This window comes from Fukomys damarensis, unplaced genomic scaffold (assembly GCF_012274545.1).
Source record: "Fukomys damarensis isolate Sample0158 unplaced genomic scaffold, DMR_v1.0_HiC HiC_scaffold_23, whole genome shotgun sequence".
Taxonomy (NCBI): Eukaryota; Metazoa; Chordata; class Mammalia; order Rodentia; family Bathyergidae; genus Fukomys; species Fukomys damarensis.
The window spans coordinates 53,959,771-53,974,018 of NW_022900935.1; the positions used below are offsets into that span (position 1 = coordinate 53,959,771).

Consider the following 14,248-nt stretch of genomic DNA (forward strand, 5'->3'; position numbering starts at 1 on the left):
ATGGATAAAAAAATGTGGGGTATATACAAAATGGAATATTACTCATGAAGAAAAAAATGTCATTTACGAGAAAATAAATGGGACTGGAGACTATCATGTTACATAAAATAAACCAGGCTCACAAAAAAGTTAAATACTGCATGTTTTCTCTTGTGCAAAAAATGTAAAAAGAAATAATATATAAGGGAGAGGACAGGAAACTAGAAGGTAGACTTTTAGAGGCAAGGAAAGAGATCTGAAAGGGAGGGAAAAAAGGATTAGGGAGGTGGCAGAGGATAAAAATCATCAAAATGTTACATTCAGTGCCAATATACCAAAATAAATCTCATTACTCTATATCACTAATAAAAAAAAAAAAGAGGGAAAAGAAAGAATGGCTCTCAGGGCCTTGAGAGAAACTTGAATTTCAATAGAGACACTTTCCTGGAAGCACTGAGTTTTCTCAGACAAGCTTTTAATGCAAGCAGAGATGATCCTCAAAGACGTGTGGTTTTTCTATTAGAAACCATGGTTACTAAGTTGAGTCTCTCCATGCAGGGCTTTGGGCAGAGTTATTATGCACCCAGTGACTCCTCATTGTAAACTACAATAATTGTGTGTGTCATTTCTGATGTTTAAATGCTGCCCACCATGCTCAATTAATGGGGATTTTATCATTCCCATTGTTGTGACAACCAAATACTATAATGACACTGCTCATGATGTAACAGGATCAGCTCATAGGGCCACCACCAATTTAGTGATGGTTTTCTCTCACTAGGGCATCCTTGTTACTTTAATTTTCATTATCTATTGTTAACTGGCTTCATGTAGCACACGCATTCAGCCATGCCCAATTTTCCAAGTTTTTCATCTTTTTTGCCATCACATCCTGCAGCTTTTCAACATTCATATGTGACACCGCAAGGGCCACTGCATTGTCCATGCAGGATTTTTATACCAGCTCTTGGTTTCTTGCTATGGTGTTAAAATTTCTCCATGTCAGAAGAGACTGCTTTCAAATATATAAACACTTGTCCAATTCTGCACTATTTTTTTGTTGGAGGGGGGTTACGGGGATTGAACCAAAGACCTTTGCGCTGACCTTTTAAAATTTTTTAAAGACAGGGTCTCATAAGTAATTTACCCAGGATGAGCTTAAACTTATGATTCTCCTGCCTCAGCCTCCTAGAATACATGTTGTGCATCACTTGATCACTCTGAGTCCAGTTCCAAGCACATTATCCTAGCTCCTGTGCACAGATAAAGGTAGACCTGAAGTTGTTATGAGTAAAGCTCCTTTCTTATCTCAGGAAGAACAACATGGCTTTGGCCAAGTTGTTTTATGATCTATCCCTTGTCTTTGACCTAATAGCCAAAAGGAAGGTAAACAGGAGCAGATTCTGAAAGGGGTTTATATTGGTTTCTGAAGACTGCCCAAGGGAGCAGACAGATAATGATCGCCTTCTGGTAATACTCTCACAGTTGGAGAAAAAACAATTCTTTGTTCCTAAAAAGGAACGCAGATGGTTCATCACAGTATCCATGACAGCCAGCAACAATGAGCTATTCTGTGGACCTGGAGTATAAGCAAAGGATTTGGAATGACTCAAGCTTCTAAACATCAGCACTCTTCTGCTGGTGCAGAGAAATTAGTAAAGTATCACATGGCAAGATTTTGGTGGTCTTCTGACTCTGTGATACTGTTTTTGGAAAACTTTTTAATTGTGTGCTTCTTTTTCTACATTACCAAACTTCCAAGGGATGGTTCTTGTTTCAAAGTTGTCTTTTTATTCTCCACAAGGAATTCCCAGAGATAATCACCTGGTCCAGTGAATTTTACAATTTGTCTTTTCAGTTCCTTAACAACTAATTCATTGGTCCAGTGAGTCTCAATCGTCAGGCTTCCTTACTCTGGCAAAGACCCTGATTTCCAAGAGTTGTTCAGGTGCTTGGAAAAATCTGTTCATTAAATTTAAAGTACTGTCAGGTACAGGGGTGTGTGATCCCAGCTCCTAAGGAGGATGAGCCAGGAAGACGGCAAGTTCAAGTCCTGCCTGCCCAATTTAAAATAAAAAGTGAGCCCCTCTCTCAAAATAAAAAGAGGGTAGGGATATAGCTCAGTGCAAAGTTCTACATTCAATCCCAAGTAACATGAAAGAAAGAATTAAAGTATTTCCTATGTGTTTAAAAGAATCAACTTGTTTTCCTTTTTGGTTTTTATGAGTCTTGCCTGGTAGTTCAGGATGGCCTTAAACTCCTAATAATCCTCTTCTTCAGCTTCCCAAGAGTTGGGATTAGAAGCATGAACCACTACACCTGGCTCAATTTCATTTAAAAATTCTGGGGGGTCAAGGATTTAGATCAGTGGCACTGCACCTGCCTTGTAAGCACAAGGTCCTGAGTTTGATCCCCGGTAACAACAACAACGACAAAAAATATCTAAGGGAACATGTAAACTATGCATGTAATATGAAACACTGGTGATTATTTAGTCTGCTAAATGTAATAAAATGTTAGTGACTGCTTTCTATTTCTACAAAGCACATAAGATTAAAAGATCTATAAACATACCTAGTTCAGGTTTAAAATTTGAATGATAACTGAAACAAAATTACTGCCAATGTTCCTTCTGTACTGGAAATTTCCCCTCAGATACTTAAAAAAATACTAGCAATTTTAATGCCAGGTTTTTGCTTCAATTTTAATATGAGCCACTCATTCAATTATCAACACTAAATAACAAAGATTCCATTTCAGTATACAAAATCATTTGTCAAATTTTCAGCTCTTAAAGCTTATTTTTGATAATATATGCACATTCATTTTTCTAAGGGCAGCATTGAGAATTACTTACACATAACACATTATGAATAAAAAATAAGTAAATTTTTACCTTATAAGAATAGCTGATACAAAAATAACCTGAGAATAAATTCTTTCATTTTATGTAATATGCTTTTTCAAGAAAGGAAATGAAAAATCAATGTTAGCAATATAAAAATACATTAAGAATAACATTTCTGTTTTCCAAAAATTAATGCCTATTTGAACATGTTACATGAAAATACAGGGTAGTATTTTAACAAATTCAAAGCACATCAGAATGAAATGTTGAAAGAATAATGTGATAGCAATAAAAAAAATGACAGCATTTACCCAAACTATAATTGTGTTCCTATAGAACACTGCCATTTCTACCAGTAAAGCTTTTGTCACTACAGCTAGTTATATAAATACCTATTTTCCTTCTTCTACGTTACAAAATCTTAGGGGGCCAAAAGTGATAGTCACCTTTCTATACAAAGAACTTGTAGCTGGTAAGAGTAGTTTAAATGTCTGCTGAATTAAATTATTACAAAAATATTTTAATTATGGAAATCAAAAGACTGACTTAAGATATTTTTTGATTTAAAAGAAAAAATGCTTTTAAAGAAAACCCAAAGCATTTTACTGAAAACTGAAAAAAAAAATAAAGAGCTGGCAAAATGTAATGCACGGTACATTCATATTTCTACTGTGAGAACTGATTTGTTTCTTCATTGCTACAGACAGAATTTTGCCTTATTTTTCAGTGACCACACTCATTCAATAAAGCCTTGTTCGAGTTTTAAAATTTGATCATAAGGTAGATGGATGATGCTGTTTTATCCATCTTTGGCCAAACATATTTATTTTTATTTACATGTTTTAACATGGAAAAAAGTTCTGAGATCAGTAACTAAAGACAACTTAAAATACATATGAAAAACACAAACTATATACTAATAATGGTAAATGTTTTACTTGATTTTTCTGTCTCCTTTTCTTTCCAGTTTGATTATCCTTGCTTTCCTAATAATTAAATTATATTTCTTGAGTCAAAGATTTTGTTACTATGAAAATATGAACAAAATATTTTGACAAATAATTTGTGACCAAAATAAATTCACTCTGAATGTGCAAAAACCAAAAAAAAAATCAAGTATCTCTAACAAATAGTTATAAGAGCATGCATTCATTTATAATAACAGGAAAATAACTAAATAAAGGGATAAGAATATGATTGGTCAGTATAATCTCAACCTCAAATGTAAAAATGAAAGTAACCAAATCTATACAGAAAAACATAACTTTCTATGAGTTGTGGTCTGTTTTAAAGTAACACATCTTTCTTAAAATGGTCAAATTCTTTAAAAAAACTACCTTTTTATTGACTGCCCTAGTAAACTATAAATTATAGTTTTGTTGCTTATATTGAGTGTAAGAGTTCAAACATACTCATAGTTACAAAATCACATTCCAAAACAAAGGCCCCTGGGTACTTGTATATTATATGAGTATCAAATAAAAAAGAAGACATCTCTTTAAATTTGGGGCACCATTTAGCAAAGACTTGCTTAAAAAGCACAGTGTGCTATTTATTAATCTACAAAGGTAAAGATTTTCTCTCAAGTCAAATATGCCTTGACTGTACTTGTCATGCAGTAGTGAACTAGCTAGATGTAAGAGTGCACCACTGCTAAATCCATCTAACACGGAGAACTTAGCTCTGGGTTGTAAAATCTAAGCAGATTTGTAAAATGGCACATTTAGATTAGAGGACCTCTGAGATGGCTGGTCAAGTAGGTATCCTTAGGAATGTATACAGCAACTGCCAAAGCAATGGAGGAAAGTTATCAGTCATGTCCCTTCAACTGAGATGAAAATCCTATTTTAAAACAGCGGCTGCAGCCTAAAATCACAGATGTGTTACTACATGATAGGGCTAAAAGTTTACTGAATCTTACCTACATTAAAGAATTAATAATTTCTGAAAAGTTTAGCTATTTAAATAACTCATTTTCTTGTTGTTCTTTAATTTTCTATAATACAGTAACCGTACTCTTAATATATATTTATTTTGCAAAGCTAATAATTCCATACATCTTGCTCAAATACAGGTTCATATAGATCACTCTATTTCTTATCTATAGTCCACAAAAGGGTTATATAAGTATACTAAAATTACATTGCTCATACCTTAACCTCAACTCTTGTCACAGAGTGAAATTCTGGTTCTTACTAAGGAGAATTATGTATGCTCCATTTTTATCCTTAATTTAAATCCTGAAAGAATTTATTTATATTCCATCATGTACCAAATGATTATGAGGTAAGTCACTAAATAACTGTAGTTTTACTTAGTAGATTTATTTATTTTCTGATCTCATAAAAGATATAAATAATAAAATTTGACAATAACAAACAATTACTCAACAAATTATCTTAGCCAATGATAAAATTAAATATGACCTTTTCTTGCAAGGCAACAAAAAGTAATTATATCTTCTAGGAGGAGTTGAGAGAAGACATGGATTAATTCTTCCACTCTACAGACAAGTCATTCTGGCCACAGAGTCAAAGAATCAGACTACTACAAGATAAGACCACAGTCTTCCTTAAATTATATAACTGAAACACTTCTGGATTTTACTGTAAGCAAAAGAAAAGTAACTTTAAATGCCTAACCAATTACATGTGCTGTCATTTCCTGGAACAAGGTCTCACTTCATTTATTGATTGAGGACTGCCACCTGGTGGATGGCTCTTCACTCAAACTCTACATTGAGACTCTAAAGTCTATGTTTTAGCATTCAAGGATGACAATTTTCATTAAAGTTTCTTTTAGAAATTGAAAAGGAAAAGCAAAAAAATTTAATAATGCTTTATGTCTATTTTCTATGAATTAGTTATGTATTAGTCTTTTTATTTAGATTGGGACATTACATAATTATTTAACAAGATGATACAAACAAAAATAAAGATAGCTATTCAAATCAAAATTACTCTATAACTACTTCAGATCATAAATTCAGAAGCACTATTTTTGAATGGTGAAAAGTATGACATACTATAGGTCAATATACTTTACATTCATGCATGTTGACAATCTATACGTGAGTTTATTTAAAGAAAAGTAAAACTGCCACAACAGTATTTATATTAAGGAACTTGGGAAAATCCTATGTGCTCATGTTTCCCCAGTTACTATCAAAGAATAAAGTTTTAAAACCAAAATTAAAGTGGAGAAAAAATTCAGTAGGCAGACTGAACAATAAAAATTCAAAATACTACTCTGTCTTCCCGTGTTCTTTCCCACCACAGTGTGCTATTTAAAGTTCCACAGCTATTATCTTCTTCCTCTTGTTCTTTGGTGAGTTCTACAAAAACCTACACAAAAGAAAATAATTTAATGAAGTATTCTATATCTCAGAGAACTTTTTACTAAATCAGAAAATGGTATAAGGCCATATCTAATTATATAAACAAGTACCAAAATTTATTACATTAATACTATTCAAACAAAATAAGTTATCTCCATTAACTACATGCAAAAATGATTACGTCTTTAGAAGATTAATAAATTTGCTAACATAAAGTAGCACTGTCATAAAAAAAATTTATAAATATTTAAACAATTTCAGATATCTTAATATGAAATGCCACCATCATGACTCAGTTTCTTTACCAAACTAAAAAACTGAGCTATGCAAAATAAGCAATTTGAAATTAGTTTAATTATTCCATACTACATACACCCAAAATGATTTCAAGGAAAACCACTCTTTTAAATTAAAAAGTTGCAAAAAACAAAGCAGATGGAGAATTTAAATTTGTTTAAAATTACACAAAGTTTAAGATTATTCTGTAATAGCAGCTGGGGGGAATGGCATACGCCTATAATCCCAGCCTTTGAGAAGCTGAGGCAGAAGGATCATGGTGAGTTCAAGGCCAGTATGGGCTACACAGTCATTACATTTAGTTCAAGCCCAGCCTGATCTACACAGCAGGATCCTGTCTTAAACACAAGATTATTTTGTAATTATTCTACAATAATATCATAATTTCTCCCCAATATAAGCCCAAACAATTGTTATTACTTTCCACTATAAAGTAATTTTTGAAAATTTAACTTTATATTACCTGTTCCAATGTTGCTTGAGAAAAGCTATATTCTTCAATTGCAAAAGTATGTTTAGCTATTAAAATATGAGAATTACTTTAGTTATCAGTATTTTAAAAGATTAAAAGGGTAATAACTACTAAGTTAGCTTACAATATCTGTTTGAAAGACCCTGGTAAACAACTCACTGAAACGTGAAGCCCCAAAACATCTTATTTTCCTGTTTTACTTCCTTTCTCTTCCCCTTGCCCATAATTCCTCTCTAGCCCTATGTACTTTATATCTATTGCTACTTTTTCATTCACTTTCTCTAAGTTACCTTCTCCTTCCCTCCTTTATCTTCTTCCTCGTTATTCGTTTTTTTCTTCCATGTTCCCTTTTGATCCCTGCTCTGTATCTCTCATTCCTCAACTCCACTAAAGCCTGCTCTTGCCTCTTAAACTACAATTTGAATACCAATCTTAGCTCCGTAAGATTTTCTATATTTCAGATCCTTTGCAATCTAATTTTACCAAATGTCTGTTATTATATTGATTTCTTTAATTCTGAGTAGCGGGTATTTTTTAATCATAAAGAAATCACCAGGAAAGCAAAAAACTTTATCTTACTATATGACAATGATTACATCGAATAGTAATGATATGTAAAATACAAAAGATATTATACATAAAAATAATTAGTGCTCCTAGGCTAAAAAAACATTAATTCATATCTGTTATGGAGCTCCAGGTGTATAGGAAAATCTTTTCATATGCAGCATTCATATAAAAATAATCACAACAAATCTATATTCATTTTGAAAAGTATTAATGATCTTATTCAGTTTTAAAACATCCTAAAATAATTCTACGTGAACACTTACCCAAGCCAAGAATTTATTTCTTGCTAGTGCCACTAGCATATAATTATCCTACCCATCACTTACTTTTTACTTTTTGAAATTCAATCAGCTTCTTTAAAACTGAGGAGTGTCAACCTGCACAGTGAATTCTGCCCTTCTATCACTAGAGTCCTGATACCATTGCTGCTTCTACGGTCCAGCAGGAAGAAAGGGTTCAAGGAACACATTCTTCTGACTGCTGGACTAAACTGCTTAGAGAAAGCTAATCATTTCTAGACCTGCAATGTGAAAGCCATGGCAATGCCCACTAAATTTTAAAAGGTTTATACCACCACACAGTTTTCTACAAAATCCCTGGCATTCTTATTTATCTGTATTTTAAGAGCATCTACTTATTTGCCAGAGTTTCCACAATAAAATGACTCCTCAGTTCTAAACTTTAAAAAAAAAATTATTGAGAGCTAACTTACAATGTTTTTCAATACTACTCACCTTCTTCCAGCTTAGAAAAAGCTTGTGAAAGAGATTGAACATCTTCCTTAGGAATTTTATAAGCCAAAATAGAGGAAAAACTGAAAACAAGATAAATTCAGGAAAATTCAAAAATTGCTACTATTGGGTTGTAAGGCTACAGTTTAAAATATTTTAAATTCAAAATTAAACTATTTTTATAAAAGCAAAATATTCTAATAAAACTGTTTGAAATGATAAAATAATTCCATGAACAATAAAATAACTATTATTACTACTGAATAAGAACCATAAAAAGTTTAAACACAAGAGCTGGGAAAACAGCTCAGGGGCAGAGAGCTTGCCTAGCATGCATTATTAGTTCCTGGGTTCACTCTCCAGTATTGCAAAAATAAATACATACATACATACTATGAAATATTAAAAGATACAATATTAAATTTCACTAATTCAGTATTGGGGATAATACAGATATTAACACTTAATTAGTTATAGTAGAAGTATATATATAACATGGACTAAAAGGAATGTTTTTCCTAGTCTTTAACATAATCTTTTATGATTATTATTCTATAAAAAATGTAATTACATTTCAAATTTCTTACCTTTCTTGACGGCTTGCATTTGGAAATATATATTCAATTTCTCTTTGAAGGTGGTCTATCTCTAGGTTTTCTATCCAGTCCTTTAACTTAATTTCCAAAAAGTAGCCTCTTCCAAATTTACTCTTTAGATGTTGTACTGTCCCAATACATCTAAAGTAATTTTTCGAACAAAAAGGAGATATAAAGTGGCTTGACAGTTTCAAAGAACAAATTACCACTTAAATTTTTGCCATTTTAGGGTGATATTTTTACGCTTACAGAAAACTTACCACGAGATAATATTTTCATCATATACTTCTTATCCTCCAATTTCAGCCTAACATTTTTGGCAGGGGGTGGGGGTCTTGCTATACAGTTCAGGATTCCCTCAAACTCACAGGGATCCTCCTGTCTAAGCCTCCCGGATGCCGGGATTATAGGCCTACACCACCACATTTGGCCTCTCATATTTTCATCTTCTATTCCATGGTACATTTTCAAAAATCATGAAACCGACATTAATTACATTAGTATAAATAAAACTCCAGACTTTATCTGGGTTCACTAGTTTAACACACAGGACCCTGTTTTTGTTGCAGGACTGTTTCAGTGCCACACTGTTTAGTTGTCATGTCTCCTCAGAGTCTTAATGTTCAGAGAGCATTTCTTATTCTTTCCTCATGACCACTGTACCGGTCTGATGTTTTCACGTCCTACAATCTGGTATGTTTAATGTTTTGGTCAGGATTAGATGGGAGTGACGGGTTTATCTACATATATGATTTGGAATCCTTCTGGAAGGAAGATTTTTGCTTCTCCTCCCACATTTATTTATGTATCCAATCATTTATACAAGTATTATGAACTCAGGTATTTATTCTATATTTTGCATTATAATCTAATACAAAGGTTAATGATTTTTTTTTAAATAACAAATATTATTGCCTGAAACTAACATTGTAAGTTATTAAACAATTAAGCCCATTCCAAATGCAAATAGACAGCCATATTTTGGGGAAAAATTTAACATATTTCCAAATAATCTAACAGAAAACTGATTCTAACTGGGCGTGGTGGCGTACACTTGTAATCCCAGCACTCAGGAGGCTGAGGCAGGAGGATTGCTCTGAGTTCGAGACCAGCCTGGGCTACATAGTGAGTTCCAGGTCAGTCTCAACTACATAGTGACACCTGTCTCAAAAAACCAAAAAAAAAAGAACACTGATTCTAACTTCAAGGAAATTTTTTTAACATTTAAATTAAGACATATAACCATATGTTTTTGAAAGGAGAACATTCAAAATCTACCCACTCCTCTTCCCAAATAAGCATGCTGCTGAGATGTCTACCTTAACTGGCCTGCTACCATAATCGCCACTCGGTCACAAACAGCCTCTGCCTCCTCCATGTAATGTGTGGTCAGAATAGCCGCCCTCTTTTTGTTTTTAAATGCAGTTCGAATTGCTCGCCTATAAAACATACATATCACTTAAAAAAGCAATATACTTGTTAATGAAAATGTTTATTTAAAAATACAACAATTTGGTCACTTTGGTTGATTAAAACTTACCAAATATTCAGTGTCTGCAGCTATTATAACATTCCCAAGTACGATTTTTCTATACTATTTATTTTCTCTCATTTTTGAAAGTGTGTTAAGTAGAAATAAATCTCATGACTTGTTTATATGTTTATATGTGTTAAATACATAACAACAAATGAATTATAAAAACTGATGCCTTTTGCTATTAAAAGAAAAATACCACAGAATCTTAAGGAAACCTACACACGAATCTGAACTAAACCTATATTCTACAGATATGGAAATCAAGGCTCACATAATTATTCAAACTAATTAATACTTTAAATTATCAGAAAGAGCTGCAACATAAATTTAAGATAATATTACTAATGAACTTATATGTTAAATGTCTATGAGAAAAGCCTGAAAAAGTCAGACAGCAGGGCACAGAAGTATATGCCTATAATCCCATCTACTTGGGAATGTGAGGCAGGTGAATTGAAAGTCTTAGGCCAGCTTGAGCCATGTTTCAAAATAAACAATTTTAAAAAGGGTTGGGGATGTAACTCAGGGGGAAAATCCTTGCCTACCATGTGCAAGGCCCTACGTTTAATCCCCAATACTGGGAAAAAGAGAGAAAACTATTCAGACAACAGAACATTTATAAACTGCATCTGTTCTATATGTAAAATATTATGAAAATATGATAAACTTTAAAAAGGGTAAAAAATCTCTAGAACCTAAATGTTTAATTTTAATACTATTTTAGCATTTATATGGGATTTTAAATCAAGATGTACATATCACTAATGTAACACTATTAGTTATAATGAAAAATTACTTTTCATTATTCTAAAATATGACACAATGTAGTTGTCTCAGCTGTCGTTAGTGTCATACTCACCACAGGTGCCGTTTGGCTTTGGGATCCATACCTGTAGACGGTTCATCTAGCAAAGTAATCTGAGGATTCCCCAGCATACTTAGAGCAAAACATAACTAGAGAGAACGAAAAAGAGGGTAGGTGTACTACTGATCCTTCACTAGAAGGAATCTATCAACAGTACTAACCTATCAATAAAATAGATATATGCATTGCTTAACAAAAGTACCTTTCGCTTGACGCTGGCAGGTAGTTTCTTTATAGTTTTCTGAAGATGTTCTTTTAAGTCAAGTGCATTTATTATTCTGAAAAATTAACAATACAAATGAGGGCACCATGATATGTATAAATATAAATATAAATTGTGTTGATTAATGGCACCTTTTCTAGACCAGTTAGTAAAAACAGCACGATTGTTCTAGAAAAAACAATGTCATATCATGACATTGAGAATACTTGGAAATATCATTTTTATAAAAATGATCCATAACAACACATTACAAAACTGTAAAAATGTGAAATGTAACCCTTTCCCCAAGTAATATGAGCCCTAAAGACTGTTGTTTTACCGACTCATTACTTCTTTCGTGTCACTTGCACTCATTCCTTTCACAGCTCCATAAATTTCAAAATGTTCTTGCAATGTAATATCTGGCCACAGTGGGTTTATCTGAGGACAGTAGCCCATACACTTCACAGAGTCATCCTGTTCAGTTGCATCTGACATGTACTCTCCTAGAAATACCTACAGAAACACAAACCAACTTTTAGTATTTTCACTTAATTTATTTTATGAAGAAAGTAGGAAGTAGATTAATTCAAAACCTTGTGTATAGTAAAAGTGTTATCAGGTCAATTTTTATTACTTTTTGTTGCTAGAAGGACACATTTAAGCTGGAGGTTGGTGACACAGCTGGAAAGGGGGATTATAATGCACAATTAGGTAGTAAAACAAGCCACTATTTTAACTAGAAAAATTAGGGGCCTCGGTAGAAGGTGTGGGCCAAAACTTTCAGAGAATTTAGTCAACTAAATTTCTAGGAAATAGATATAGCTACACAGCCAACAGCTCAAACAAAAACCCAAAGAAAAGTTGATGCCAGGTTTTTCCCAGGAGAACAGTAAATCAATATAGCTTGTGTGAAGCAAGCTAGACGAAGAGAAACAGGAAACAGGATTAGGATAATTTTGTACAGCTTCCACCGAGTATTAGTGACATGCTCATCACCGAAAACTGACTGATGAGAGGGGCATGACTTGCTCTTTTAACTCCTGAACTTAATACAACGAGCTTCCATTAAGTAGGTGAGTAAGTCACCCAGGCATGTAATATTCATCATGGCATAAATACTGTATAGATAGAATTTCCCCCTTTAACAATCTACCTGTTAAATGAATTTTGGACTTACGACCCATTTTTAAAAATTGTCAGTTCTGTATACCTTGTTTATAGATCTTCAAAGTCTTTCTTTGTACAGTACACTAGTTGGAGTTTCCTTTGTTCTGAATATTGTAATGTACATACTATATAGACTTCCTCAGTTAGTGACTGATTCATTTAATTACCTAGTTTCAGGACTGGATTTGGTTGTTAAACAAGGAATGTCTTATATGTCTATGAATTCAGTATGTATATTATTTTCAGAGATAATCAGAAAAAATTTCATTAGGCAATACTAAAAATTCTAAAAACCAAAGTTTAAGCATCAAAATATGAATTCGCCATTAAATTATCTTAATTAAAAATATAAATGATATTCAACATATTTCCCCCTGATATATCATACCTGGCCTGAAGTTGGCTCAATATCACCAACCAGAATATTAATAATAGTGCTTTTGCCTGCACCATTTGGACCCAAAAGTCCCAAGATCTCTCCTAAAGAAAGTGAAAGAAAAAGATCATCATATTCAAGTCAAACTAAAAATGGAAATTACTCTTCTGTAAAATTTATTTAAGAAAAAAAACAGAAACCTTTTTTCACACAGAAAGAGATGTGTTTAGTTGCCACTTTCTTTACTTTTCTTGAATGAAGAAAATCTTTCTTGTCATCATACTCTTTATGCAAATTGCTCACCATAATGGCTGGTTTCTAATAAGAGCAATGGAATTAAAAAGAGTTGTAAAAAAACACATGTCATTTCACAATAGGCTGAACATACCTAATGTCTACATTGTATTTGCTAAGAGGGTAGTACACAAATAAACTTCCACTTATGGCTGAAATCATGGCTTATTTAAAAATAAGCTGACAAAACTATTTTTCTAATGAAAGATTTTTTCAGACAGATTCAGATGCAAAAAAAAATATTTTTCACATAAATTATTAAACATTGGGAACTTACCATTTCACATTTAATATGACTTATACATAAAGAATAAATTCCCTTTGCACCAGAGAGCCCAGCTGCAGCTTTCAACCCTCTGGTAGGCCTGTCCCTTTGACCCAGCTTGGCAGAGGAGCCCAGCTGCTTGGGCACCAATATAGTAGTGTTCATCCCCCTGCCACCACGAACAAGGAAAGAAGGCCTCTCTGAGGCTCCTAGATAAAAATTGAAGGCCACTGGAAAAGTGAAGAAAATCTGTGACAAAGACACACCACACCACCATAGTAAGTCAGAGGGACCAGCATCTCACATCGGAATCTGGTCTAACTTCAGGGAAAAGACAGCTGCAACCTGAAGTACAATCTTGCAGAGTTAAATGCAGCAGGAGGTCAGAGATCTCAACTTGGGCCTTGCAGCCAAAAATCAGCCTGAACCTTGTGGTACAGTTGCTGAGACTTACCTACACACTCCTGCCCATGCTGTCTATTATCAACAGAGGCATACCCTGTGTATTTTGTTCTGTCTTCTTCTATTCTCTTCAAGAGCTCCCTACAGTCTGTGTGATTTTCCTGTGTCCTCTGACCTCACTTCTAACCTTTCTCTAGCCTATGTATCCATCCCTCCCCAACTGCTTCTAAATTCCCATCCTGAAGGGTAAAGTTGCTATATTGAACAGTTTATTCACTATAAACATATTTTGGACTGGTCTTCGATT

The 14,248-nt window shown here is 33.3% G+C and overlaps 1 protein-coding gene across 1 annotated transcript in view; it reads right to left on the bottom strand.

Moving 5' to 3' along the window:
- Positions 1–2,379: 2,379 nt before the first annotated feature.
- Positions 2,380–14,248, bottom strand: part of Abca5 (ATP binding cassette subfamily A member 5) — a 73,881-nt gene continuing 62,012 nt past the window's right edge. The window contains exons 30-39 of the mRNA XM_010640575.3: positions 13,181–13,298; positions 12,993–13,084; positions 11,775–11,950; positions 11,435–11,510; positions 11,227–11,321; positions 10,150–10,269; positions 8,822–8,971; positions 8,238–8,317; positions 6,925–6,980; positions 2,380–6,171 (exon numbers count right to left, since the gene is read on the bottom strand). Of these exons, the coding sequence (XP_010638877.1) occupies positions 6,064–6,171; positions 6,925–6,980; positions 8,238–8,317; positions 8,822–8,971; positions 10,150–10,269; positions 11,227–11,321; positions 11,435–11,510; positions 11,775–11,950; positions 12,993–13,084; positions 13,181–13,298 (1,071 nt within the window). The 3' untranslated portion in view covers positions 2,380–6,063. The remainder of the gene's footprint in view (positions 6,172–6,924; positions 6,981–8,237; positions 8,318–8,821; positions 8,972–10,149; positions 10,270–11,226; positions 11,322–11,434; positions 11,511–11,774; positions 11,951–12,992; positions 13,085–13,180; positions 13,299–14,248) is intronic.